Raw genomic sequence first — 27326 nt, forward strand, 5'->3', positions numbered from 1 at the left:
TGCTGAAGTGAGCCGTAGTTTTGCAGGAGCTGCTCGGCGCGCCTCTCTTCGTCCTTTAAAAAGCCGTGCTGTAGTTAAGTGTTACCGAGGAGTGGGTTTTTACGCGTAGCGCGTGGAGCAGCGCAGTTTGGAGTAAAAAAAAAAAAAAAAAAAGAAAAAGAAAAGAGAAAGAGGCTTCACCCGATCAACTCAACATGAGTCGCCTTCCACTCTGTTTTCCTCCTTCACTTGCGGGAAGCCTACACCTGACGCATCACGCTCTCGCCCTGTGGAAGTGATCTTTCTTCTTTTTCCTCGAAACAATCGTCTCTGTTGGGTTATTTTTCCACTCGTCTAAGCGGTAAGACACACACACACACAGAAACCTAAACTCCTATCGTCTCTTGGGCAAAACTGAAAGTGGCAGCAGGACAAGATCGAGCGATGAGACATGCAGGGGTTGGAATAATAATAATAATGTGTCAGCCAGACAGCGATAAGTTGATCCGTGTCTTTCTTGTTGCTGGTGGTCTTTTGAGCTGTGAGGACACTTTTTTTTGGAGATGTCAGTGTGGTGTGTTTGCTCTCGTGCAGGTGGCACGGTCGTGTCTCGTATTCTCGCCCTGGACGGTGAGTGGAGCCTCGGCTCGGACTCTCCAGCTCGTGATCGGTAGAAAATGTCACACAAGCAGCTTCTGTTGGAGTGAAGTTAGTGGCTCGACTCCGCTGTGGAGTTGGTGTTGGTGTGTTTCGCCTTGAGCTGGTGAGTCGATAGAGATGAAGGCTTTTTAGTGGTTTCTTTGTTGGTTTTTGGACCATTTTGTTTACAAAAGTGAAGTAGTTTTGACGCTACAAGTTGAATATTTCCACTTTACGGCACGCAATACTCCTTTTTAAAAGGAAATATTCTTCATGGTAGTTACTTTTTAAACCTATACAGAGCCTGTAGCCTACAAACAGTAAGTTTAACTACTACAAAGCATATATCTCCATCTAACATCCAAATAGTCTACTGTTCATCTGTAAATATTTAAATAATCATGTAAAACACAATTATATGACACTGCCATTAGCCATCTGCATAGAGAGCACATGGGCACTGTGTAAACTTTATTGATAGGCTACTGTTTGTACTTTTCACACAGTGGTGTTAACTCAAGTTTCTAGACTTAACTGAACATTTAATTATTAATATTAGTCTTGGAAAAAATAATCAGATTAATGGATAATAACAATTATTAATTGGGGTTTCATTCGGATTAAACACTTGAACATCCGATTTGTGAGAAGTTTATCATCTCATACCGGAAAGTAGCCTGCAGGCTTTAACATAGCAGCAGGGTTATAATGCATGAAATACAAGTTGCCTGGTGAGTTCCTCGGCATAATGGTGTTTGTAAAGCCTCTTGTGAACAGAAAAGCCTGACAATGGAGCTTCAGTTTTGGAGGTTGTGGTAGATTTGTGTCCAGTCAGTTCTCCACAGCCTACCTTGACAGACCTGTCATAGCAGCGTGTTGAATAGAGGCTGCACTGGCCACACGTGAGCCATAAAGCTGGATATCAATCCTGGACATAATCCCATTATTTTTTTTGAAGAAGGCGGGGAGGAGGAGGAGGGGGAATGTGCCTCATGTCACCCAAACTAACTGTCCTCCCCTGCTGTCCCAGAGGAGACACACTTCCTGCTCAGATACATACAGGCCACATGTGGTCAGACGAAAAGGACGGCAGGGACTGGGGCACAATAGGTGTTAGGATGCAATGAACTAAATGTGGGTTATTGTTCTAATCCTGTAAAATGATGTGTGTATTTTAGTATGCGACGTTTTCCAACAGTGAAAACAACATTCCACTCGGTGTGAATGACTTATTGCTCATGAAGCAGCATAGGAAAAGTACACTGACAACATCCCCCTTTTTCCAAAACACTTGTCATCATCACACTGTGGTGCTCCACAGAGCGATGTTAAATATTATCTAACGTGAGCTCAGACAGTCCGCCGGGTGTGATTTGTTTTGATGCCATTCAGTACAAGCTTCTGCTAACTTTTTATGCTCTTGTTCTTTGTTGGTTATCGCTGCATTTTTCAGCAGCATCCATTGCAAGACAGACATAATCTGGAATAGATGCGCGTGGCTTTAGGAACCTTTTCACCGGGGATGTGGGCTCAATGAGCTGCAGCGACCTCTCTTCTGTCCCCAGATTTTTCCCTCTCAGGTGGTCCTACCTTGATGGTGCAGGTTACTGGGGTTTGAAGCAGCTCATGTCCTCTCAGGGGGTGTTAATTCAGCCACATATTATTTCAGTCGTCTGACGGATCAGATATAACCTGACGCACCAGATGGTTTGTTACATAGAACCATCTGGGAAGACTTCATTGGAAACAGTTTGGAAAAGCGCAGGCGCTTTCAAAAAGTACTTTTTGGATGAACCATCTGTCTATCAGCTAACAACCAATCAGACTCTGAATCCTATCCCACTTTTTTTGTTTGTTTTGCTACCAGTGAAATGCAAGTCAGACTCTTGCTGAACAAAATGCTCTCCAGCTTTATGCTAAACTTTTTAGAAGCCAGTGTTGTTTTGAGGAAATGCTGCTTCATGTTGTCGTCATAACTAAGATGCGCTTGTAGCTGCAAGATGCTTATTGGTCTGAATCACTGTGGCCTCCTGTTACACAATTTTTGTTATGGATCATTAAAAAAAACAGTTTCTACCAAATTTTTCGTTCTACTTGTACAACACACTCATAAACGGTGCCTGAATAAATATTGTTATGCTTCCCGTCTATTCTCTCTTTGTTTTACGCGCAGAAGAACTAGTGTGTGCTGCCAAAACACAGGTGACCGTCCCACAATCAGGACCTGAACACACGTGACTAGATTTAGCCATAGGACCTTTCGAGAAGCAGGACATGGCTGAGGGCTCTTACTGTTTTGTGTTTTAATAATGCATATTTCTTAGCAAATGTTCATTAAAGTTAAACCCTGGAGCTTTAACCCCTATAACCCTTAACCCTGGGGAGTTCTGGAGCCTCAGGATGGATGCCTGCTAGGCCCTGTGGGTAATCCAGCCTTAGCTGAGATCTGGGAATGTGGTGACATTGCTGAAAAAAAAAAAAACGTCCATCAGAGCAGGAAACACTAGCGGTCAGATGCTATAAACCCCCAGGTTAGTCAGTGTTATTTTCAGGAGAAAATTGAAGCTTAACGGTAAAACTGTCTCCCAAACTTGTTGTAAACACGCATCACAGTTTACAGACTGGCTTCCTGGCTCAACTGTGACCTACTGTACTTACTTAGTTTGGCATGCAAATAGTTTTCCTGCAATTTAGGATTATTACCGTCATTTTGGGTCCATTCGCTTTTGGTTTTACCTCCTAAGTAATGCGGTTTCATCGGGCCACATTGTTGACCTCATTACCACCTGTTTGATTGTCCAACTTTGTTGAAGCAGTGTTTGTGTGTTTTCAGATTTCAGCATTTACTTTACTGAATACGTCATATACAGCACTCAATAGAAGTGTTGGCCAAGACCACAAACGTACAAAAATTTTATTCAAAGGCCAGCGCACAGTTCACAGAATTTTACAAGTATGTTTTTTAATGTTAATAGGTTTTGCAGTTGGATCTTGATCTGGTTCAGTTGTTTGAATATTCCTGTGGTCTGAATGAGAAGTGAATCTTGAGTGGCTCAGGATTAGCAAAGCTGTGCTGTAGCCTGTAGTCCTCTAAAAGCCATTAGTCTCCCCCTCCTCTACACCCCACCCTGCTCTCTCCCTCCCTCCCTCCCTCCCTCCCTCTCTCTCTCTCTCTCTCAGTCTGTCTTTCCCTGACTCACCCTGGCACAATGCCCGAGACACAGCTGTGAAAATTACAGGTCTGTTTCATGGAAACACAGAAGAAGAGGAGGCAGGGCTGGTGGGGTAGGAAGGAGAGAGAGAGAGAGAGAGAGAGAGAGACCCACAGCCTGGCGTCAGCTGTCGGGCGGCCCACAGCTGCAGTGGATGTGGAGCTTTCAGAGCCTGGGTCTCACTCACTTCTCACACACACTGGGATTGTTTACATGGAGTAGGAGTGTGTATGTGTGTGTGTGTGTATGTGTGTGTGTTGGTTGGATGGGGGGGTGGGGGGCATTAAACCCTGTTTGGCTGAGACCAAACAGAACAGAAGCCCTCACTGTGACTGACAAACGTCAGGCTCCTTCAGTGACACGCACATGGCACCAAGCGTCCTTCAGTTTGGCAGATGCTAAAAGCATGACTGAGACCCTGGCAGGTGGGCAGGCGGGCGGCTGCCCCCTCCTCCCCCCCCCCGACTCCCCCAACTCCCTCCAAAGCTGGGCTGAAAAATCCAGCGAGAGGCCTCCTATCAGAGAGTCATTGTTCATGATGATGATGATGACAATCTCTCTCTGTCTCCATTCACTGTGCTATCTCAATCCATCACTCTCTTGTCTTTGCAACCCCCCCGCCTCCCCCACTCCCCCCTCCTCCGCTCCTCTCCATCGCTGTCTCTCACACGTTCTCTTAATTTTTCTTCCTCCTTGTTCTCACCTGCTCGCTCAGACAGTCTATGTCAAACGGCTGTATCTCCGTGGAGCTGTCAGGCGGAGGAGAAGCGGAAGAGTGAATGTGAAAAATTGTCCCTCTGATTCAGTCTAAAAGTCTGACTCTTCTGCTGCTCGACGAGATGTGAGGTGTGAGATTCCCTCTCCGGTTTCCCCACAGCTCTCTGGTGCTTTCCTTCGATCTTTCTGAGTTCAGTCTTCATCGCTGTCCCTCACTCTATCTGACTCTTCTCTCCCTTTTTTTTCTCCTCCCTCTCCATCTTTTCCAATCAGGCTGTCTGGCATCATGCCTCATCTCTTTGAAGAGGAACAGTAGAAGCAGATAATTACACTTCCTGTCCTGTGTCTGCCCTGTAGTGCTGAACTATCATCTTTACATGGGCTACACACTGACAACTTACTACACAACACACGCACACGCTGGGCTTCAAATTAAATGCACTTCTGTGTCTTGTGACAATTTCTAACTTGTGTGTTTTTTCTAAACATTTTATTGGCGTTCAGTTCCATTTTCCCCACTATCACTGTCTCAGCTGTTTCGGTGATAGTCATCACTGTGTGCCCTGTTTGTGTCATTTCTTCCTCACATGTTTATCAAGCCCTGTCCCTGGAAAATCCCTGTATTCCTCTCATGCTGTGTTATGTTTTACTTCAGTTTTTCCACTCTTCAATTTTAATCTCTTTAAATGTTTTTAACTCACAAACACTGTTTTGGTTGAATAATTTGCCGGTACACAAACACTTTAGTCATGCATCATATTGTTGCTACCAGCCATGCATTACATGAATACTTATATCTGTCACACACTGTTGAAAAAAAGCTTTGGTTAGCACTATATTCAGGCCAGAATGACCTATACGTGACCCGTATGCTGTTGGAATAATCACAGTAAAGACACAAGCAGTGATCCATATCTTATATATAGAATATTGTGAAATCTGCAGTGAATAAACTTCAGTTCAGCTACTTGTTGCTTTTCTTTGTGTGGCTACATAAACCACAGCGGTTTAGGGGATTGGATCTTTATGACATTTTTGGTGGGTTAACACATTGTTGCTGCGGTCACAACAGCAATGAGGGGTTATTGCTCCCAAGGGTCAGCAATAGATTGACACAGTCACCGTGATGATTGCATCAGGCCTATGTACCTATCAGTGACTCAGGGGACTTTCATCATTGAAGAAAATACCAGTGATTACAAAGAGGGACATCACACTGGAGACTGCTCTGCACAGGCCTGAGAGGCTCGAGTCGTTTCTCAGCACCTGGTGAATCTAAATCCAATATTCCCTCTCTTTAGGGGTTAGCGGTGTGGAGGTTTCAGAAATCAGTTTCTGTTTTTCAGTCTCAACAGTGCTGGTTTACGTTTTTTTTTCCTGACATAAGTTTAGCTTGCCAGTCCGAAACATGGCACCACGCCAGTTTCTGCCCAGGTATTTCTCCATGGCATGAGCGATGTTAATGCCGTGTCGACAATGGAAAATTAAGGGGGAAAGTAATTCAGCTTTTCCAATCTTTATTGAAAACAACATTTGGTTACATTTTGGATGTAACACAAGGGAAGGGGTTGTTAGACGAGACCGCATTGTAAGTTCTTGAAGATGTGTTAATCTCTACTTTGTACGTCATGGAGAAGTCTGATAACAACTAATGAAGTGGTCAAAGTTGCCATTTTAACATAATATATTGATTTCCAAATGTCATATATTGAGTATCACACAAGATTCCTTCTTAAAAGTTGCTGCACAGTGAATTAACTCTTTAATTAATAAAGACACATGTCAAAGTCAGCCTGTCAGCATGTGCTGCTTCCACAGCACTGCAGGAAATGAAAGCAAGCTTAGCTACGTTTTCATAGACGAGCCCTTTTGCCTCTTTACATTGTAGCTGTTACTTTTCTAGTAGAGTTTGTAAACTTGGTTTTATATAAAGAAATATTTCAAAGTACACACTGTAGTTATTTTTATAAACTTTTTGTTTACACTGATGCTCCGGCAGCTCGAGGGCGGCTGGTCTGCTGCAGAATCCGAGCTCCGACTTTTCAGGCAGGGGCAAGTGAAGAGAGGGATCAATAAAGTATTACAGTGTTATTTCACTCGCCCCCGATGCTATCTCTCCACCTTCAGAATGAAAAATTCATCATCTTCAGTAAATATCTCCTGAGATGAGGGTTTCTGGGGCAAGATCTTGTCGAACAGAGATAGAAGGCCAAATGTAGATCAGTTTGGAGATATGTGAGATGAAAATGGTCGGGGACACACTGAGGCAACAAGGTGGACCACAACTCTTAAAGAATACTATTGTATTTTGTTGTAAAGGACTGCAAGGTGTGTACTCCCCAACACGGGGAGGGACATTTTAATTCCCCTGAACTACTTGATCCCTATGTCTAGGACCACAAAGGTCATGTTGGTCATGTTCATTTTTACTAATTGGAACAGGGGCCATAGGCTATTTATCAATCGTCTCAGAGTACCATTTTGGTCTTAAGTGCTGAGAATTTGTGGAATTTAGTCCTACTCTCAAACACTAGAATAAAAGCTATTTATCAACTTTCTCAAGTCTAAGAATCACTCCTCCTCCCTCAGATATTTAAGATGTGTCCTAAGTGGTTAGGAGTTGCCAGTAGGGATGGCACTGAGGCAAGAGAGACGAGCGCGGACGTTCTGGTTTGGTGACGAGCAGTTGATCAAACGATATCGTTTGGACAAATCAAGTATCATCCTTGTCACGGATTTAATAAGGGACGTCATCTCACTAACATCCTCACACAGTAGAGCTTTCACGGCAGAATTAAAGGTCATCACAATGCTTAGATGTCTCAGCACTGGAAAAATTCAGTGATGTAACGCTGAATTAATGAATTGGAAACATTCCATTTTGATTCATTCCCAATGTATATATTTTGTGGATTATGTCTAAATACGATTGAATATACAGTACACTCTCTTTGTCCATGAGTGAGTTATTTATAAGATATTTATATATATTCTTAGATAAGGGATTACATTCAGCGATTGGTTTCTATCGACCTAGAAGTGACGTCATCACATACTACTGCTGTAACTCGGCTCTGAGACTGACACCTAAGATTTAGTCCAATACATTTTGCTTAAAGTGTGAATAAGATGCTTGATAACTACGGTAATTTTTAAGTGCAGCTATCAATTCACAACTCACTTTTTTTTTTTTTTTTTACTAAACTCTTAGTTCTTAGGAGTCATTCTAAGAAGCTTGATGAATACAGCCCCAGATATTTTACCTCCATCAGTTACTGTAGATTTTTTTTACAGTTATGCCAAGGAGGTTTAGTTTTCACCTGTGTCTGTTGGTTTGTTTGTAAGCAGGATTACACAAAAAGCACTAAGCACATTTGCACCAACCCATGTGAAAAGGTGGGGCAGGGGCCAGAGAAGAGCCCATCAAATTGTAGGAAAGATCAGAGTGATTTCCTGTGAATTTGAATTTTTTTCTCCAAGGTCTAGTATATGTTGTTTGTCTCTGTCGAAGGTCTGCACCCTCTGAGCGCCCATCTAGTTGATATTTATTCACACCTGTAAATTGTTGGTCTGCACTTATATATGGTGCTTTTTGACTGAGAGTGTTTTACAATACATGCCACATTCACCCATTCATTCATCACACGTATACACTGATGGAACAGCCCATCAACCCATTCTGTCCTAATTGATAATTGCTACAATTAAATTCATTTTTCAATGATTCCATAATATTAAAAAACTATTTGGTTTATTCCGCTTGAGCTGTCGAGGCAATGAAAACAATCCCTGTTTATTCAAATGCAAATGTGCCTTTACTATAAACAAGTCTGCAAAAAAACTCTAATCAAAGTTTTTATCATGACAATAGATGAAATGACCACGCTTATCGCGAAAAGGTCGCCAGTGGTGACGAAGGCACAGAGAATCATCACACTGAAGTGTCGTTCAGCTCATTGTTTTGGTTTTGTGGCCGTTTCGGTTCAGTCGTAGTGAGTTGTCTGAAACAAGAAACAGAGCTAAAAGAAGACTGAGCATTTAACATATCACAATGTCAAATGAATGTTTATGTTTCTTTTTGTCGGACATGTAGTCAGATCATATCAGCTTAAAAGGTGATGAAATGTCAGTGATGCGTTCACAGCTTTCGTTGAGTTTACTGTCGGATGAGGGAGGTGTTTGGACTAACCAGCAGTGATGTACATATCTGCTTTCTGTCTGTATCGTCACTATAGCAGTGAGTGAGTGCTTCCTGCTTGTAGGAAGCACTTCAGTCGTCCCGGTTGGAGTCATGCATCTCTCTGCAGTGTGTTGCAGTGTGTTTATTGCAGTGCAGGTCAGTTCTCAGCAGTCTATACACTCCCTCAGCTTCCCACCGGTGCTCATGCCTCATTAACTCAACACACTCAGCTCGTTTACAGCTGTTAATTACACAATGTAAAGCAGATATTGATGAGGACAATCAGCATTTATCCCAATTAAGCTTGACTCTGACTAACGGTACATGCTAACTTGATAACATGGTGGCTTTCAAATCAGTTTGTTGGTAAAAGACTTGACCTGCTGTTTGGAGCAGATATTGAAGTTTTCCTGTAAACTGAACTCCCACAGAGGGAGTCCAGCTGCTGCAGTCACCACTGACTGTGTGCGTGTGTGTATCATATCGGGGCGATCTTATCTGTATTTCCTCAAGAAGCAGGGTAATAAATGACGGGCAGAGACTGATCACTCATCCATATTATTAGATTGCATGTATCATTAAGAGAAGAGGATACAGTAAATGAGGCTAATTAAGAGGGATACATGCTGTCATTAATCTGACAGGGAAGAAAAATCAGTGGAATATTCCTTTAAGGATTTATACTGTATGTTGATGTAACTCATTAGTGAGTTGACAGTGATCTTATATTTAACAGTTTTGTCACTGTATGGGGACAAGTGTCTCTGACGATCATTGTCATTAATGAATAATCTACCTATTTCCTTTTTCAATAAAATGTAAGAGTTCTTAGAGACAAATGAGATATCCAGTGTCTTATTTGTCACACCAACAGGCTATCCATGTAGCTGATTGATCAAGAGACAAATGAGATATCCAGTGTCTTATTTGTCACACCAACAGGCTATCCATGCAGCTGATTGATCAGTGTATTATACTATGATATTATACTGCTAGAAAATGTCTGTAGGTGTTGTTTCAGCTCTATTCTTTATGTTTATGTCATTGTTAATTGCACATAATGATCTTGTGTTATGTTTCCACTTGAACTTCAATAATAGTGAGTACAAGAGATCTTACCTATAATCACCATGCTAAGGGAGCTAATACGTTTTCTTTGTACTCATCTGTGTAACATTCATCAGATTGCTTCTGAATAGTAATTTAGACCAGTTACCAGTGAGGGATTCATGGTTGCTTATATCATCAGTGTAATATACTCATTAGTGGGTTGGCAGTTATTTTACACAATGATGATTATGCTGCTATTTGTAGTCATAAATAGCCCTATAAGTATGGTTTATGCAGAGTGAGATTATTGTGAACTTTTAGTGCTTTATGTTATTTCTCAGGTTTTCAATATAGAATTGTTAGACACCATTAGTGAGTTTAAAGCTTAGCATTTCTATAGAAGTAGTGGTTGCATTTGTAGTAGGTAGGTAACAAATGTGTTATTTATCATAGTGCAGTGCTTGTGTTGTCAATTTCTGGTTATTTTCAGATTTTTTTAAATCTTATTTAAGGAGAATAAAATAATTCCACCTCACTGTATCATTGTCAGATGAATATTAGTGAGTAAGAAGTGATCTTAACGGGAGAAGTTTGTTCATTTTCTCAAATAAACCAATAATATCCCTACAATGAATGTTTAGATAGGCCTATATATTTAAGGATATACGTTTTACATATGAGGGGATAAATGAGCTGTGGTGACAGAGTTTAGTCCCTGCAGGAATATTACACAGCAACATGACCGTGATTTCGCGTTAGTACAGAGGGATGTCCCGGTGCAACGGCGAATGTGAATGCAGGCAGCGCATGGATATTATCTCCAGCATGCCACTTCGGAAGTAGGTCACCGCTCACCGATTTGTTCACCATGTCTCCAGCTACTGTGGGCTGCTCGGTCCGCGGATCGCTCTCCAGGTCGACAGCCCGAGCGAGTAGAAACTGACCGAAAGAAACAGCGCGGAACCCGGATATATATTTATATGTGTGTGTTTTTTAATTTTTTTTTTCTATGGGAGATGATTTCCATTTACGACGGGACACACAAGGTAATGATGAATCGCGGCTGTAATTTCCCGTCACAGTTGGAGATGATATAGGTTCGGTGGCTTTAGCCTGCATCTAACAACTCGTCTGTAGCCTAATGCGAGTTCCCGTAATGATATTGATATAAACTATAGCGGCTCCGCTCCAAAGAGAAGCAGCGATTGATCGAGGATGGTTGGGTGTTTTTCTTTTTTTTTTTTTTTAGACTCGCTTCTCCGCTGTGGAGCTTTTTTCCCCCCACACTTCTCATATCACAGCCTGCACTCCTGCTACGGCATGCTGTCAGATTAACACTGACCACCACCACCATGGCCAACTACGAGCTCCAGTAGGCGAGTCTGCTGCTTTTAAACAGCCTTTATTACAAAGACATGCATGTCGCTGCCCTTTAATTGCATTCTCTGCTTAAAATAATCCTGATCCACGAGTGGACGGATGTGGGTGTGTTTGGAACTGCTGGTGGCTGAACCTGCATGGAGGTGAAGGGTGGTGGTGGTGGAGGATGGTTATAGTGTTGGTGGTGTATACTGTAGGACTGTTGAAGTGCTGATTTGCTCCAGGAAAGTGGACTTGGTGATATGCACTGTGTGAAGCTGCACACACAGCAACACCAGCTGCCCCTGGGGCTTTTTCTCCCCTCTCATGATGACAGCTCCACACCATGTCCTTCTTCTGGATGAGTCTGTGTGACAGCCAGGCAGCGCAGCCACCTCCTCCTCTTACCCAACTCCACAAACTCAGATAATCAGCAGCAAGGGAGAGAGAAATCCAAGGCACAAAATTAAACACTAAGTAGGTTTTATGTGACAATTATGCAGCGTTTGCGTTGAGTTGGGTTACATCTAAGTGAAGAGCTTTTTTATCCTCGTCAAAAATCCCCTGTAATTCCAGAGGGAGAGATGTGTCTTTCCATTTGATCTTTTAAGTCAATGGTTTCCACCCTGGGTGTCAAAACCTTAAAAGTGTCCCAGGATAAAATGTGAAGGGTCACGAGGACATAAAGGAAAAAGAAAAGCATCTCTGTTCATCAAAGTTATCTTCCATTTCTATTTATTTCTCTCATTTTTGCTTTTTTGTTGCCTCATTGTGTGAATTTACTCAGAGAGGTACTTCCATTTTTTGTTTTGCTCAGCTCTGCTCTATCTGTAGGCTATATAACTGGTTGCTGTAGTCAGAGACTAGACTGGGATTGCCCAACCATTTTGTCTTGTGACCCCCTGAAACCAAAGCAATGTGTTTATGTGACTCCTCATCACAGGTGTAATGTGAGTAGTGACCATTTAAAAATGAGGCCATTTTCTTTTCTCGCCTTGTTACATTTAAAAGTCATTTCAGAGTCCTAAAAATGTAAAATAATCCCCTACTTCACAAGGAAAATGAATCAGTAGAGAAAAGTCTAAAAAGGGAGAGATATGTTTCTGAATCCCTCTCATCAGAAACATCACTTAGCAACTCCACGGATTCATCTCTTCAGCCTTTTACCCTCTGCTGAACAAAATTGAGCTTCAGAGATGTTATTTGGTACCATTTGAAAAAATAGAGGCCACATCTTTTTTGAGTTTAACCATGTAAAACTAATGAGAAAATGGCCGTGTTTAACCAATTATCAGCGGTAGATCCTAGAAATACAAGAGAGTTGATAATACTCCCAGAATATCCTGAAACAGATGTTGAGGTTTTGAAGAACCTGTTTGCATGTGTGTGTGTGTGTGTGTGTGTGTGTGTGTGTGTGTGTGTGTGTGTGTGTGTGTGTGTGTGTGTGTCAGGCTGTAGTGCAAAGTGTCTCTGAACTGGCAGCGTGTTTTAACTACATGTTCTTAGCAGCATGACAAAGGAAAACCAAGTAAATATAAGACCACAGGATTCATTTTTAACCTGAATTTGTTGTGGTCAGTGTGGTGAAGGTCTAGTGCGGGGAAATGATGATGCTCTTCAGCGAGCTCCCTCCTTTCCATTGTGCATGCTTGTCTTATTCAAATGAAGCAACTTGATTTGATATCCACAGACAGAAACTCAATGTGAGGCTCCTTCTGTCCTCTTGTTATCTGGAAATTAAATTTCTCTCTCATGGATTGCATTTCACGGTTCACCGAGCCATTCGGCAATAAGGGGCGGACCGAGCCATGAGATGGTTTGAAAATGCCCAGCCGGGGAGTTGTGTCCACTCCATTTGTATTTTTAGTCCAGTCCAACTCTGGATATGTTCTCAGTCGTTTTTAAGAGGGAATAAAAATGCTACAATGGGTCAGGGCTTACAAGAGCAACACGTTATATTCAGGCTTCAGGAACATCCATTACCAGTTTTACAGTCATTCTACTGCAGTCAATCATAGGCAGATTGGGATATTGTGACTGACAGAGAGGGAGAAAATGTAATAAAAATAAAAGTCTCTCTGTCTGTTCCTTGTTATTAAAGCACTTCAACAAAAACCGCAGCAGCTTTTGGTTCTCCAGCCCTTCATTAGGTGTCACATGATAACAAGTTGTCAGAGTGATAGAAGAATAGCAGATTTGCTTCACACTTGATGACATGAAGTCGTGTAAATACTCCGCTGCCTAAATAACCTGTCAAGTAAGTCTGTCATTATTATTATAATGCAGCGCAAAATAGTATTGTATGTATTAAGGTCTCAAAGCCGCTCCTTTTTGTGTCTCTTTGACATATTTAGAATTAAGTTTTTATGATTGTGACCAATTTCATTTCAAGGTGTGTATATAAAACATCATTATCTTAGGCTCTGAGAAAACCTGGTTCCATTCCACCAGTGGTCCTGCATGTCACTCCCCCTCTCTCTCTCTCTCTACAGCTGTCCTGTCGATTAAAGGCCTACAAAGCCAAAAAAAAAGATACACAGTATAAATATACTGCGTTTTTTTTTTTTTTTTTGATTGAGTTCAAACTTTGATTTGGACTCAATCAAAGTTTGAGTCCAACATTTACACTCAAGATGAAATGCTTACTACAGCAGCATTAAGGCAGCATATGGATCATTTTATACACTGACTTTTACGGAAAGCACAAAACCTGCGGGCGTAGAAAGGTTTGACAAATGTGTGGTATTTGAGATGGAGCAGCTGAATCACGTGCCAGACAAAAGAGTGTGTGGAAATGATGCGTGGCAGCTTGTTTCTTGTTGATCATCCGCAGTGTGAATCAGTTATTAATGGTAACTGAACCACTTTTGAGACACTGTGTGGTTGTGGAAGCTTGAATGATTTTCAGACCCGAGAGTCACTTAATATAAAAATGGTTGTTGACTTGTTTCTTGGAGGTCAAGTAGTGTAATTGTGTTTCATGGCTGCAGCAGGAGGAATGAACCATCTTTTTATGCCGCGCACAGTGGTGTCATTGCATAAAGGTCACCGCCGGTCGAATCATCAGGGACCTTTTTCCTGAGTGAGATGTTTCTCTGTGCTGAGAGAGCAAAAGAGCGAATGCGTGTGAGTTGTAAAAGATCTTCAGTGTTATTTATTTTTTTGCCTCTTTAACGCTGTGGTGACACAGTCGTGTGTTTGTGCCACCGCTTTCAGTGAGATGTGCGTGAGTTATGAGTCATATGATCACACTGCGTGTCTTTGTGTCTCCAAGTGCTAAACATCATTCATACCTCACAGTGGTGTAGTGTTGTGAGTGAGGTGTTTGCTCCCCCTTTGACCTTGGAGACAATTGAAACACAGTAGCAGCAGAAATTGCTCCACCGTTTCACTTTTTGTTGTAGATTTAATCTGAACATCTACATTCAGTGTTACTAATTTTGAAAGTATTTAGACCCTTATTTAAAGCAGAAGTAAGTGGTCCGGTCGTTTTCGCTAATGCTGCGTTTCAGGCAGGCTTTTGAAATCGTAAATTACAGCTTCAAGTCACAACTTACGACTTTGTAGCGTTCCAGGCAACCCACTCGTGTTTTTCCGACCTGTTTTACCGGTGAAAGTCACTATAACGGCCACTCGTAACTTCCGACCGGTGAACTCGTACCAGATCGAACTGGTACGACTTCACGGTCGGAAAAATACGAGTTTCCTTGAACGCACCATAACAGTCCTCGTCGCTACGTCACCACATTCACGGCGTCCCTTGGCTGCACACACAGCCCTGCATGCCGTTCTCTCTCCTCATTGGATAAAAACTGTAGGATACGATAAATGTTTTCTCCTCGGCTCAGAGCAGAGCAGAGTGACTGACAGACCCGTGTTTCGGTCCAAACACTCTATGTAAGTGATTGATGTCGGAAGATATAACTATTTAAGACTTATATTAACACAAATATATCACTTACTTCTGCTTTAAGTATTTAGACCCTTATTCAAGTATTTAGACCCTTATTCAAGTGCTGTGTGTTGTTTTTTGGCAGAAGTAATAACTTAGTGTCTTTATTTGAACATTTGGATCTGGGCAGTTGATCCCGTTCTTCCTGTCAGATCCTCTCCAGCTCCTTCAGTCTGGATAGGAAGTGTCTAAACTATCGTCTTCGAGTCTCTCCGTAGAGGCTCCATGGGGTTTTAGTCTGGTCCATTTACTTGACAGTCAGAGTCTCGTGCTGAAGCCTCTCAGTATTGTCTCGCCTGTGTGCTCATTGTGGTGCTGAAAGCTTGTCCCTGTCTCAGGTCGAGTGCACTCCAGAGTTGGTTTTTCTTCAAGGACCCCTCCTTAAACTCGTGCCCCTGCTTTATGCTTCACCACCATTTTATCACACAGGTCCACAGGGAGTTTCTTGGACTCCCTCTGTCCTGACATTTATCTATTTAAAATTGAACCGACAACTCAATAATGGGTTCAAAATGCAAAGGGGCCTGAATACTTTCTGAAACCACTGCATGGACAAGAGGGGGAACAGTCTTAACAGTTTTCTTCATGTTTAATCTAATTACATGCCCTTTGGGGAAGCCTGAGAACCACGTGTGGAGATCAGCTGTACTGAAACCGTAGAAAGAAATTGGTATGGCATTGTGAATTAAAGATTTGAGTAACTCCTTAATGCGTCCATCATATCAAGTATGAAATAAATCACCTAATGCTTCATTGAGCCCTGTTCTGTGCTTCTGTATTTAGGCTTGCAATGTTGGATTGAGCCTTTGATCGACATGGGTCCAACGGACTGAAGTGTTTTTATTGATACAAAGGATGAAATGGCATGGTTTTATTTTTAATTTTAGTATTGTTCCTAAATCAAAGCTTACAGCACAATTAAATGCAATTGTATAGGGTTACAGCAGTAATGAAAAGCATGAAAAGACTTGTACATAAAGCCTCAGGCTGAAACAGAACATACCATAATTTGCTCTTTATCTCAGTTTCACTGTGTACACAGTGTGTTTGCATGTTAAGGCGAAGGGTTGTCTAAGTGGCCATATTCCCAGGGGACCTGGAAATTGACAGCAAACCAAGTAAAACTGGTTGTTAAATAATGCATCATCTGTTACATTAAGTCACTTTCTGATTCTACAAGAGTGAAATCTGTGTAGTCCAACGTCTGATCTGTGTCTCTCCAGAGAGTGTACGGACCCATCTGATGAGCCACGATGATGCTTTACTGAAGTCCCTCTTCGAGCTGAAACACACCATCGTCAGACCCCTTGGATGAAGAGGAGGTGGTGTATCTGCTCCCGGACGCTGAGACCATGGTGAAATCTCAGCAGAGCCCGCCAGTGAAATGTGGGAAACCCCGGAAGGAGAAGGAAAGCAAGGAAAGAGGAGGTGGAGTGAAAAAGGGGAAAGAGAGAAAGATCAAACTGAAAGGAAAGAAAAAGGGTGACAAGAAAGAGTCGCACCGAAGAGGCAGGAAGAAGATACTGGCAGTGGGCGATGGAGAAGCACTGGACTGTTGCGTCCTGCTCACCCGCCTGGAGGAGAAAGGAGTCATGGGTAAAGAGAAGGACGCACCAAAAAATGAGAAACAAAAGAGCATTAAAGTAAAAAAAAAGCTGCACTCCAGCTCCATTCAAAGAGGGACCAAATCTGGACTAAAGAAAACTTCCACAGCCAATCAACAAGCACTGGAACCAAAAATCAACCAATCTGGCGCCTTACTCATGTTTCCGGCACCAGTCCTGGAGCCCCGCAGGCGGAGGATGGCCTCTCTCAACGCCGAGGCCGTCAACAGCTTGCTGCTCTACAAAGACGAGTCGACTGCATCGAATTCCGCGAAGAAACGACCGCCTTCTAATGAGGATCCAGCTAAAGGTGAAACCGAACACAGAGGTCAAAAAACCAAAAAGGTTTCTCCAGTAGGGAAAGTAGCACTGAAAGAGAAACCTAAAAAACAGAAACGGTCATCAGTGGAAGCTCTAAACATCGACTGGCTGAGTTTGTTGACGCCGACCCCCCGGCGCCAGGCGGGCCTCACTGCTGCAACGCTGCTGAAACTCACCAGTGCCCAGTACGGAAACAAACGGCAAAAGAAGTCGGAGGCCAAGTCAGGGAGCAAAAGTGAGGCAGCAGCAGCAGCAGCAGCAGCAACGACTCAGGATGAGATTAGCGATAAATCCTTGTGTGGAGGAACAATGCAGACCAAAAGAGCAACACATCCCAAACATGAGGAGCAACTAAAGCACAGACCACAGGGTACAGACGACGGGGCCCATTCCCAGCTGGGCCCAAACATCCAGGGATGCTGTAGTTTATGTAAGACAGAGGCTGTGGACCCCGAGTGGAAAGGCTCCACGGGGGGCCAGGAGTGTCTCAACCACCCTCTCCATTGTGGCTCCGCGCTGGGCTTCTCCTTAAAAACAATCAAAGAGGAGCAGGTGGAGACGGAGGTGTCCTCCTGCTACTGCTGCAGCCAGGAGCGGTGTGTGGAGTACTGTCACAGACTGGCCCTCTTCCTGGAGGACAAGACCTTTAAGGAGCCGGAGGACGGCTCGCCGTCCGACGTGTTCCACCACCACCATCACCATCATCATCATCACCACCACCACCTTCAGCCCCCTCATTCTGTAGCCCACCCAGCAGCCATAACCATCAGCCCGCACACGTACACCTGTTACCCCGGATACTACGTCCACTTCAGCCACCCGGACACCCCCCCCTCTCCTGTGTCGCCTCTGTCTTTATGCCCACGGAGCGGAAAGAGACCCAAACTGCTCCCCAGCACAGCTCCGCAGCCCTCAGGGATCAGCCATCCGGTGTACTGCTGCACCTCGGTGGAGGCGTGCTACGGAGAGCCCTGCAGGATCAACGGCTACTCCACCTACACCAGTGTGATTCCAGCCATCGCCAGAGGAGGGTGCTCCTTCAGCCCCACAGACTGCACCAACTGCAACCACAGCATCAAAAGAGGTAGGCAGACAGCAGGTTTTTACTTTTTATCTGTTTCCAGCACTAAGATAAGTTAATGCACAGTTATCCATCCGGATGTCGCTAATGCAGCAACACAGACATCTCCATATCTACATGTCTGAGCCACTTGAGGAGGAAGGACAGCCACTCAGTAGCCTGAACATTAGTTTCTAATCTTGGAATTATCTGTCTACTGATGTACCTCCACTTACTGGTAAATATAGAATAAATAAATAAAAATGGCAAAGTAAAATTTGGTGCAGGTTAGAGTTGTATTCCAGCTCTTTAAAAAAGGTGATTAAATATAAATGATGTGTTGTGCTAAATGGTAGAAACCAGAGGTCACTGGTTGAAAGGGTCGCTCCAGCAAATTTAGTGTTTTGCGTTTTACAAAGTCAGTAAGTTTGATTTAGATTTAAAAATAATAATACTGAAAAGTTTTGAGTTATTGTCACTTTTGGCCCCTGGTTAGAAATAGCTGGATCCAACATTTCCCATAATAAAACTGAATGGTAATGATAATCTTTGTCAGACTTCCCCTCCCTGATATTGACTCGTGTCTTTCAAACTCTGTGCCCTCAGTTTATTATCACTGTTTGTGTTATAGATCTGTAGCCTCCAACCCTGAATCACAATGCCCGTTGACTATGACAACATCCAGCTTATTGTTTCAGACTTACCAAAGCTCTTTCCAGAGCCACAAGATGAATTAAACAACTGTTTTTACAGGTTGAGTAACTTTGTGACCTCTTAAAGTGAGACAGCAGGGTTCCCTAATAGGTTAAAGTATTAAATGTTCATGAGCCACATTGTGGTTATAAGGTTATTGTGCATGCAGCGTCCCCTTTCATCCGGCTGCCAAAGCAGTACAATGTGCTGAGAATAGCTATTATGTCAGGCATTTTTAATTTCCCATTTTGGAATGTCACTTGAGTGGGAAGTAGCAAAAAAATATATCAGATAAAAGGGCAGGACCTCTTTTGTCTCAGTCTGAATACGGCCTGCTGGACAGTGAATACGAGGCCTGTGCAGCTGAAACCTAATGAGCTGATTGTATGAGCTCAAGTGTCAGCAGCTAGTTACTGTGCTCGAGTCAAAGATGTGACCCAGAACAAGCAGAGAGAGAGAGAGAATGTGTGGGAGCACAGTTAAAAACACCTGAATATGACCTTAAAACAACCCATAATTACACTTGTACACACACACACACACACAGACACACGCCCCCCCCCCCCCTCCTCCACTCTGTGGTCCCCAGCAGCCAAAACCAGGTCAGGCTGTGAGCTGTGAGACTCTTGTGTACTACAGCGCCGTCAACCTTCATCTCAGTGGGAATCTTGACAAATAGGCCTTTTTCACTGAGGACGTTTTGACATGTCACCGTCGGAGGGACACGGTTGTAAGTAACACATGAGGTCTGAATTCCATTTTGCTGCTTATTCAAGGAACAATGTCACAACAGAAGGAACTGTTCAGGTTATTAGTAGCACCTGTACTTCTCCTACTGTGACAAGTCAACACCTCTAACTGTAGACGAGGCCTGATGTCCACCTGCATAGATGCTGCCTTTAAAATCAGTCTCACTCTCCTCTTCATTGTTGTTGGAGGTGGGACAACTTATTAGTCTTGAACAGGTTCACTCAGCCGGTATAAGCTCCTGTATTTAGCAGCCAGAAATCTCTCTCAGGAGGTGGTGAAGACTTATTAGACCCGTCCACATAACGGTTCATAAGATGGACAGAAAGTCTCTGTTAATGAAAGCTAACGTTGTTCAGTATCTGCTGGATGTATAAATAGACAACGGTTGTCTTTGCAGCTGGTGTTCAGTTTACAACTTTTTTTTTCTGTTACTCCCAGCTGTCCAAAAAGTCAGTTGTTGCACATCTAAACAATAAATGTAGTCACGAACAAAACTCGCTTACTGCTAGTAGCAGTTGAACGTTAATGCTTCTTTGAGCTGTTTACAGTTATTATACTGTACATAAAATGTTAATCTGAAAAAAAAGAAAAGAGTAAAAGTCCATATGGTTTCCCTCTGAAATGTAGCAGTGCACAACAATAAAATTAGTATTTAATAAGTACAAGAATACAGTTCTTAAAGAGTCTGATGTTGAATGTAGTCTAATGTAGTCTTATCATGTTAATGTATTCTACGTGGAGCTAGTAAAGGTTTGGATCCACAGAGCTGAGAGTTCACACTGAAATAGATTGACCATTACTTTACCTTAATAGGGTCTATAAATATATATATAACAGTTATAATGGCTGTGTTGTAACCTTCTACGTAACTTTTTAGCGCACTCTGCTCATGCACAGCACAGTGTATTCTACACCCACTTAATGTAGGCACATATTACTCTCTTGATAATGTAGCCTTAAAATAACAGTGAAATACTGTGCCGTTGACTTCAGAACAGGTTTTTGTTGGTCACTGATACAGTCGCTTTTCCACTGCCTCAAGATAACAATGTGCCAACAATGCGCTGGGCCACACCTCATTTTACCACCAACACACCCACGTACACGCAGGCGGGTGCGGGTGCATCTGCTGTTTTAAAAAATGTGGGTGCGAGACAGGAAAATGACAACTGCATTGGTCTTTAACTAGAAAAGACACGAATTATAATTTCGCTGTGCGCCACTTCATGGTCACAGCTGTATTAAAGGAGAGTGCACACGCTTTCTTGTTATCTCACACACAGGTGGATGTCAGTGTTTTTCACTGTCAGTTTTGTGTGTGTGTGTGTGTGTGTGCTGCTCTGTTAAAGGCTATAATTGACCTTAATTGATGCTCTGTTTGTTTTTCTGCAGCCTCAGCGGAACTAATAACAGCTGAGTGCAGTTCATGTCTCTATTATGTAACCTTGTTAAAGGTTGTTGATCACTGTGGCCGCTGCTTAAAGGACTGTGTGCACATGTTTCACCCTGTCACTCTACTTCATTGTCTTTCCTCCTCTGTCCCTCCCTCAGACGACTACCCATCCACCCTCAACGACCATCACAGCCCTTCCTCCATCCCAATCTCTCCCAGCCCCAGAGTCCTCACAGGCTGCCCCATTCCCGCTGTGCCTCCAGCCGGCCAATCAGTGCCCCATGTTCAGACGCCGCTGTCCGACCCCAGCCAACCACAGCCGCCGCTGCAGGTTGCAAAGGAGTGCCCGCAGAGTGCCAAGCCGCCCAGCGGGTCAAAGTCTGGCGCGCGTAGCACCGGCAGCATCGGCTCGGCTGTCTGCCCTCTCAACAGGGACAAGAAACAGAAGCTCAACTCTCCCAGTGTCAGAGAGCGGTTGGTTGCCAAGCAGCCGAAGAACGGCCGCCAAAAAACTACCAACGGCTGGCAGCCAGTTGGCCTGCCCTATCAGAAAGAGGTTTTCACTGTGGTATGTAGAAAAAGTCATACTGGTGGGTTTTGATGCCACCGTGATGCTTGCCACCTGTGATTAAAGCCGGTGTGATGTAACTTTGAGATGATTTATTACACGTCGTCACTGTAACATCAGGAATCATTCACTGTTCACTTGCGTTTCATCCAAACACCTGTCTGTCCACATCCCTGTCACACAAGTCATTCAATACAAATTAAATCCTGCAGCATTTCACAGCCTGTCAGTTTGTAGCCAGAGGAAGAGTCAGTGTTTCCTGCTGCCTGTGTTCTCAGGGAGAGGAGACTCTGGTGCTGAGGAAGTGCTTTGAGGGAGTCCAGAGGGACGGGGACCTGATTCGGGTCAGAGACACTGTTTTACTGAGATCTGGACCCAGGAAGAAGTCTCTGCCCTACGTGGCCAAGATCTCAGCTCTGTGGGAGGAGCCAGAGTCAGGTAGAGATTACTAAGAGGAACTAATGTAATGTAATGCAGCCATAACAGCTTTAAACGCCTAAGTAAACTGTGTGTCTGTGTGTTTCTGTTCTGCAGGAGAGCTGATGATGAGTTTGTTTTGGTATTACCGTCCAGAACACACACAGGGGGGACGCAACCCCAGCGCACATTGTGAGGTGAGAAGCAAATCCCACGGCGTGACAGCATGTTGTAACAGATACTTTGACTTAAATCATGTAGCTACAGTCAACAGTGGGCAAAGTGTATGTAAATCAGTTTACTATATTTAACTGCGTGTGACTGTGGCTATAATATTTATACACACACACGCCAAATATTAATCTGCTGCTGAAAATAATCCCCAATGAATGCAGCATTTTCTTCTTCATAAGCAATATTAAATTAAATGAAGTTTTAGCTTGTTTAATCAGTTCAAAATCATTCTCTATGTTTTAATGCATTTTTAAATAAGAATAAATGGCCTTGAGGTTTTGGGATATTGGACTTTTCCTGAGTGTTGCCAACAATGGGAAATCATAATGTAACACAAGCAGGGTGTTTTAACATAGCTTCTCTTTTTCATTGACATGTATCTGCAGTAAAATATATGGTTTATTTTCCAAAACACTTTATGATTTATGTATTTAATACATGTCCATTCTGTGAGTTATTAGTGGAATTAACACATTAGGCTTCAAGAGATTTTTTTTTTTTCTTCAAGTAGTCTTTCACTGCAAGACGCACAATCGCACAAACATGGGCGGTTGTGCACTTTAAGGAAGAGTTTCTCTTGCACTCACTTCCTGTCAGTAATCTCCCAAAAGGAACATGTTGCACTTAATTCAATTTTCCAGCAACAATAAACCACATAAAGACATGTCATTTCCCAGCTGCACAAACAGGCAACAAACACTCCAGAGCCGCAGTGTGAGAACAGTAACCAGGCTCCGTCTCATAGGAAGAAGCAAAACTTCTTCCTCTGGTGAATCCGTCTTTACATCTGGAAGAGAAGGTTCGACTGGGATGCTTGTGTGCAGCACAGCAGACACATGTTGTTCTTTTAGGCACCAACTGTGAAGCTTTATGGGGTTCAAATGTTGCTCAGTGACAGTGTTTTGAACTAACGCATGAATAAAACACAACTCTTTCCTCAGAATGAGATCTTCGCGTCTCGTCACCAGGATGTGAACAGTGTGGCCTGTATTGAAGACAAATGCTATGTCCTAACATTGGCACAGTATTGTCGGTAAGGGAGAAAGCCATTTTACATATTATGGTGACTTTCAAGCATATTTCTTTTGCATGAAAGAATAATTTTGCTTTTGAACGATGATGTGGTCCTGCAGAGATGTGATAGTACTTTTTATTACGCTCCTTTTCATAGTTCTCAGACAGTTTGAGCTGCAGAGAAGCAAGTTTTATTTTCCGAAATGTTTCTGAAATGATTGAGCTGCATCTCTTGTGTCATGTGCAGATTTTGTGCCTTGGTAAAACGCCGTAGGGAGGGCGTACATGACAGCGCAGCCTCCCTCGTGGTGCCACCCATTGTTGGCAACGCCATGCCCACCCACCACTGTGTGCCCGACGACATCGACCCAGAGCTGGTGTTTTTCAGCCGACACGTCTATGACTTCCGCTACGGACGCCTCCTCAAGAACCTGCAGTAGCATCTGACGGCCGTGACACGTTTGTGCTGTGGGACGTGAGCTGACGTTGCTCTGGTTTCATCCTCCACAACTTTAATTAGCTACAAACCTACCTGCTGCCTCTGTGAGAGAGGAACTGGAAGTTTAGGATGAAGGAGACATGAGCTTCTTTTGATTTAAAAAATCACTTGTTCATACTTAACATGCCACACATTTATTTAGGAAGAGTAACAGTCTGACATATTGTATATGAGTTAATATGGCAGTGTGAATTGGTCTTTTATCATACATGGCTCTCTGGTGTCGTAGCAGCCGTGTGAAGAACCTGGAATATAATCTGCTGTAGAAAATGCTACTGTAGCTCTTAGAAATGTGACATTTGATAGATATGATGATGAGACGTTGATGCTTCGTGTGAATAATGTTAATATCTGCCTGCAGATATCAGACACAAAAAGCCTCCATGATTCGAGGTGGAGAAAGAAAATCTTAGACATATTGTGCCGAAACAAAGCGATTTCTCATTGGCTGAAGACTTAATTCCACTCATCGTTAGATTTCTCTGTAATTTGCGGTAATTTGATCAGTGTCCATTTCTTGCCAAAAGCGTGATGAGACGATTGATACCACTCTCATGTCAGAATGGTAAAGAAGCAGCAGGTCAGCATAACTTAGCAAAACACTGGAGACGGGCAGAAACAGCCACCCTGTCTTTATGCTAAGATAAGATAAGATAAACTAACAGGCTGCCAGCCATACAGACATAAATATCCACAAGAAAGAAAATGAGCATATATCCAACATTAAGACAAAGTCTATGATTTAACATTTTCATGTAAGTGTAACTGATGTGCTGTGGAGGAAACTCTGAACGCAGCTGTGAAGAGCGAAAATTATCACTGATCACTTTTTCACGCACAGAAAACGATGGTTACATATGTAACAGCGGTTTTATGAATTTCCGATGACCGCAGGTAGAAATGAACTAGAACAAAGGAATGTGGAAAGTTTTTTTTTCGCCGCATCTCTTTTGAGTTTCTAAGATAAAACATAGGTCTCTCATGTCATATCTGTAACTCTGAAATTCACCTCGGTACTGGTACTGGTTTTCACACTGTAGGACAGATGTGCACGCTACAAAGAAAGCACAGTCGAGTTTGTTTGGTTTCGCAGTGTGAAGATGTCCAACGAGCAAAGCATTTAGGGGAATTTTGTTATGCCAATGCTGAGGAATATTTTACTTTCTCAAAGCTGTTTGCCAGAGGTGTTATCCGACTCTGCTGTCAGCTAACTGTATATTTGCATTTATATGTCTGGATGAGTGTCTGATCCCTGGCAGATGGCATCAATTAGTCACCTATATTCTTGTTTCTTCACCGATGAGATGGTGAGTAATGTATTCAGTGTAGCATTTAGATCTGTGATAATGATTCATTCCTATGTTTGAGAGAAGATATGTATTTATTTCTGTACTGAGAAAATATAATTTATTTTCAAAAGATAATTCTAAAGAATAGAGTTTTAGAGGAGTGGCTTTCATTCCTGATTAGAAAGAAGGTCAACGTCGTCTCTCCTTAGCTGCACTGTCTAAGATGAAAAGTGTGTGAGCCATTTGCAATAGTTTATCTGTGACTGATCGAGCTTGCTTGCCTTATACAAGCCTATTAAATGTTGTGTTGAGATGTTAAAGTCCTCAAGGAAGATTTGAGGACACACCTGGAGTATATTTGGAAGGATATCAGATACAGTTTGAAGGACACCTGCTAACATGTGACCAGAGATGCTTAACGTGCAGGACCAAAACGTACCTTTGGCCTCTCCCAGCTTCCTTTCACGTCTCCTCAGATGATAAAGCTTTCCCTCCTCACCTTTAAATGCCGAACGCTACAATGATTTAAACATACCTTGCCATTAGCCTGTGCCCTTGATCTTGCTGCCTTATAGAACATTCCCAGCCTTTCATTTAGAAATGTGTACCGATCTCAGCCTGGGGTTATGAAGCTTCTTAGTGTGCTGATCTTGATTCCTAGATGCTTGAAACGCATCTCATCTCCATCTCATTCACATGACATGAAATGAAACGGACCCTTATCAAGGCTTTTATTTTGACAAATGTCTGCACGTGTTCACAGTCAGTTTTGAACACCTTAAAAACGATGGCTGTCAAAAGACTAGTTTGACATTTTGAAAAATGTGCTGATAGACATTTTTTGCAGAGCGTTAAGTGGGTTTGATAACCACTCATTAACTAAAAGACTGGAAGCAGGTGGAACCGGTTAGCCAGGTTCTGTCCAATAACTCACAATTTAACGCATTACAATTTTGGTTTATCTGTAACAATCCAACTGTTAAAGCAAGTTTCCGCCTGCTTCCAGTTAATAACTAACTCCCTACAAGAACGCACTTTTACCAAAATGTCAAACACTTCCTGAGTTAGTCCCTAAGTTTCTTACGTTTGTAGATTTATCCTTCTCAAATAACATAATCTGTGCTTAGCTTGATTTGTAACAGTTGTGATGAATTCTCCTTGGACTGGTACAAAGAGTACCAATAAATCGATAGACACTCCTCAGATCACTTCTTCAACATAATCCACTTGCTGGCTGTCCATCTGCATGCTCGTTATGTTCCAAACAACCACTTTATTTGCCAAAAATATATCTAAAGAAACTTTTTGGCAGAGCTTTGTGGATGGTGAGAGCTCAGCACACAGACGATGTGTGTGCTTTGCCGGGGACAGCAGGAAAATGGATTGTGCAGTAATCTTTGAGAAGAAATGTTTTTTACTCTGCTTTGAAATGTGTCGCCATTTGAATATTTCGTATCCACAAGCACTGTTGATAGTCAGACGGTGGAAAAGGTTTAGGGTGGAATATCACTTGAAACTGCCCACATCCTGTCTACTTCTGCTTTACAAAGGGTGGGGCCCATCTTTTTTCTTTTTTTTTTAAGTTTTAATTTACAAAAATAAGATTTACCGTAACAAGTCATCTTGGATGAAGATATTCACGTTGGTTAATTCAGTTTACCAAATCAAGAGAATAGACCCTGTCATTAATCTGCCTTTTCTCAGTAAACCAAAGGTTATCAGTCTGTATGAAAATGTTAGAAAGACCCCCCCACCCACATGCAACCACTGACAGGTGCAGTGAAGCCCACACAGCACAATACTACAAAGCAGAGCTGAGAAAATTACATTTGGTTTGATTTCAATTTCAAATCCAATCAGGGTTTCTGGATCAGTGTTAGAAGCCACACACAGCTCATATCATGGCCTTAGGAATCACTCAGCAAACTATTATGTTTAATCAAGAAGTGTGATACTTATGTCTTAGTTGGTCCTCTGTGCCTATTCCCATTAACCCGTATATATGTATTCCAAGCGTTTTCCACTGAGAGAAGGACGAGCGGTTGCTGTTGTTTTTACTCACCTTCCAAATGCCTTTCATTTTTGTCAGATGACACTGGTCTGATCTTGAATCACCACAAAGAAATGTTTGCACCAAAAAGAGAGAGAGAAAGCGTGAGAGAGTGAGAAAGAGAGAGAGCGAGGAGGGTATTGAACTGAATTTAACTTCATTCCCAGGTGTACAAAAACCTAAACTTTGGTTCTTCTGATGTGAATTTATGTTTAAATTCTTTGCATGGCATTTTGGAGATATCTTGGAAATATTAATCACAGCACAGATTATTTGTATGGTTTCAAATGGACCTCTGTAATATAAGAAAAATATTTAATTGTAATAAATAATATATGAGTTTGAA

General features: G+C 42.6%; 1 protein-coding gene across 2 annotated transcripts; it reads left to right on the forward strand.

Annotated features, from left to right (window-relative positions):
* Window positions 1-27326, forward strand: bahd1 (bromo adjacent homology domain containing 1). Of its 2 annotated transcripts, none has more exons than XM_083997822.1 (7): window positions 1-340; window positions 16312-18097; window positions 21068-21477; window positions 21756-21915; window positions 22012-22091; window positions 23070-23161; window positions 23390-27326. In XM_083997822.1, exons 2-7 carry the CDS (start codon window positions 16441-16443, stop codon window positions 23580-23582), a joined length of 2592 nt encoding a protein of 863 aa, XP_083853948.1. In that variant the 5' UTR covers window positions 1-340; window positions 16312-16440; the 3' UTR covers window positions 23583-27326. The 2 variants fall into 2 exon arrangements, with proteins under 2 accessions (XP_083853948.1, XP_083853949.1); XM_083997823.1 differs by lacking the exon at window positions 1-340 and adding an exon at window positions 10655-10823.

Source organism: Trachurus trachurus (assembly GCF_905171665.1).
Source record: "Trachurus trachurus genome assembly, chromosome: 22".
Classification (NCBI taxonomy): Eukaryota; Metazoa; Chordata; class Actinopteri; order Carangiformes; family Carangidae; genus Trachurus; species Trachurus trachurus.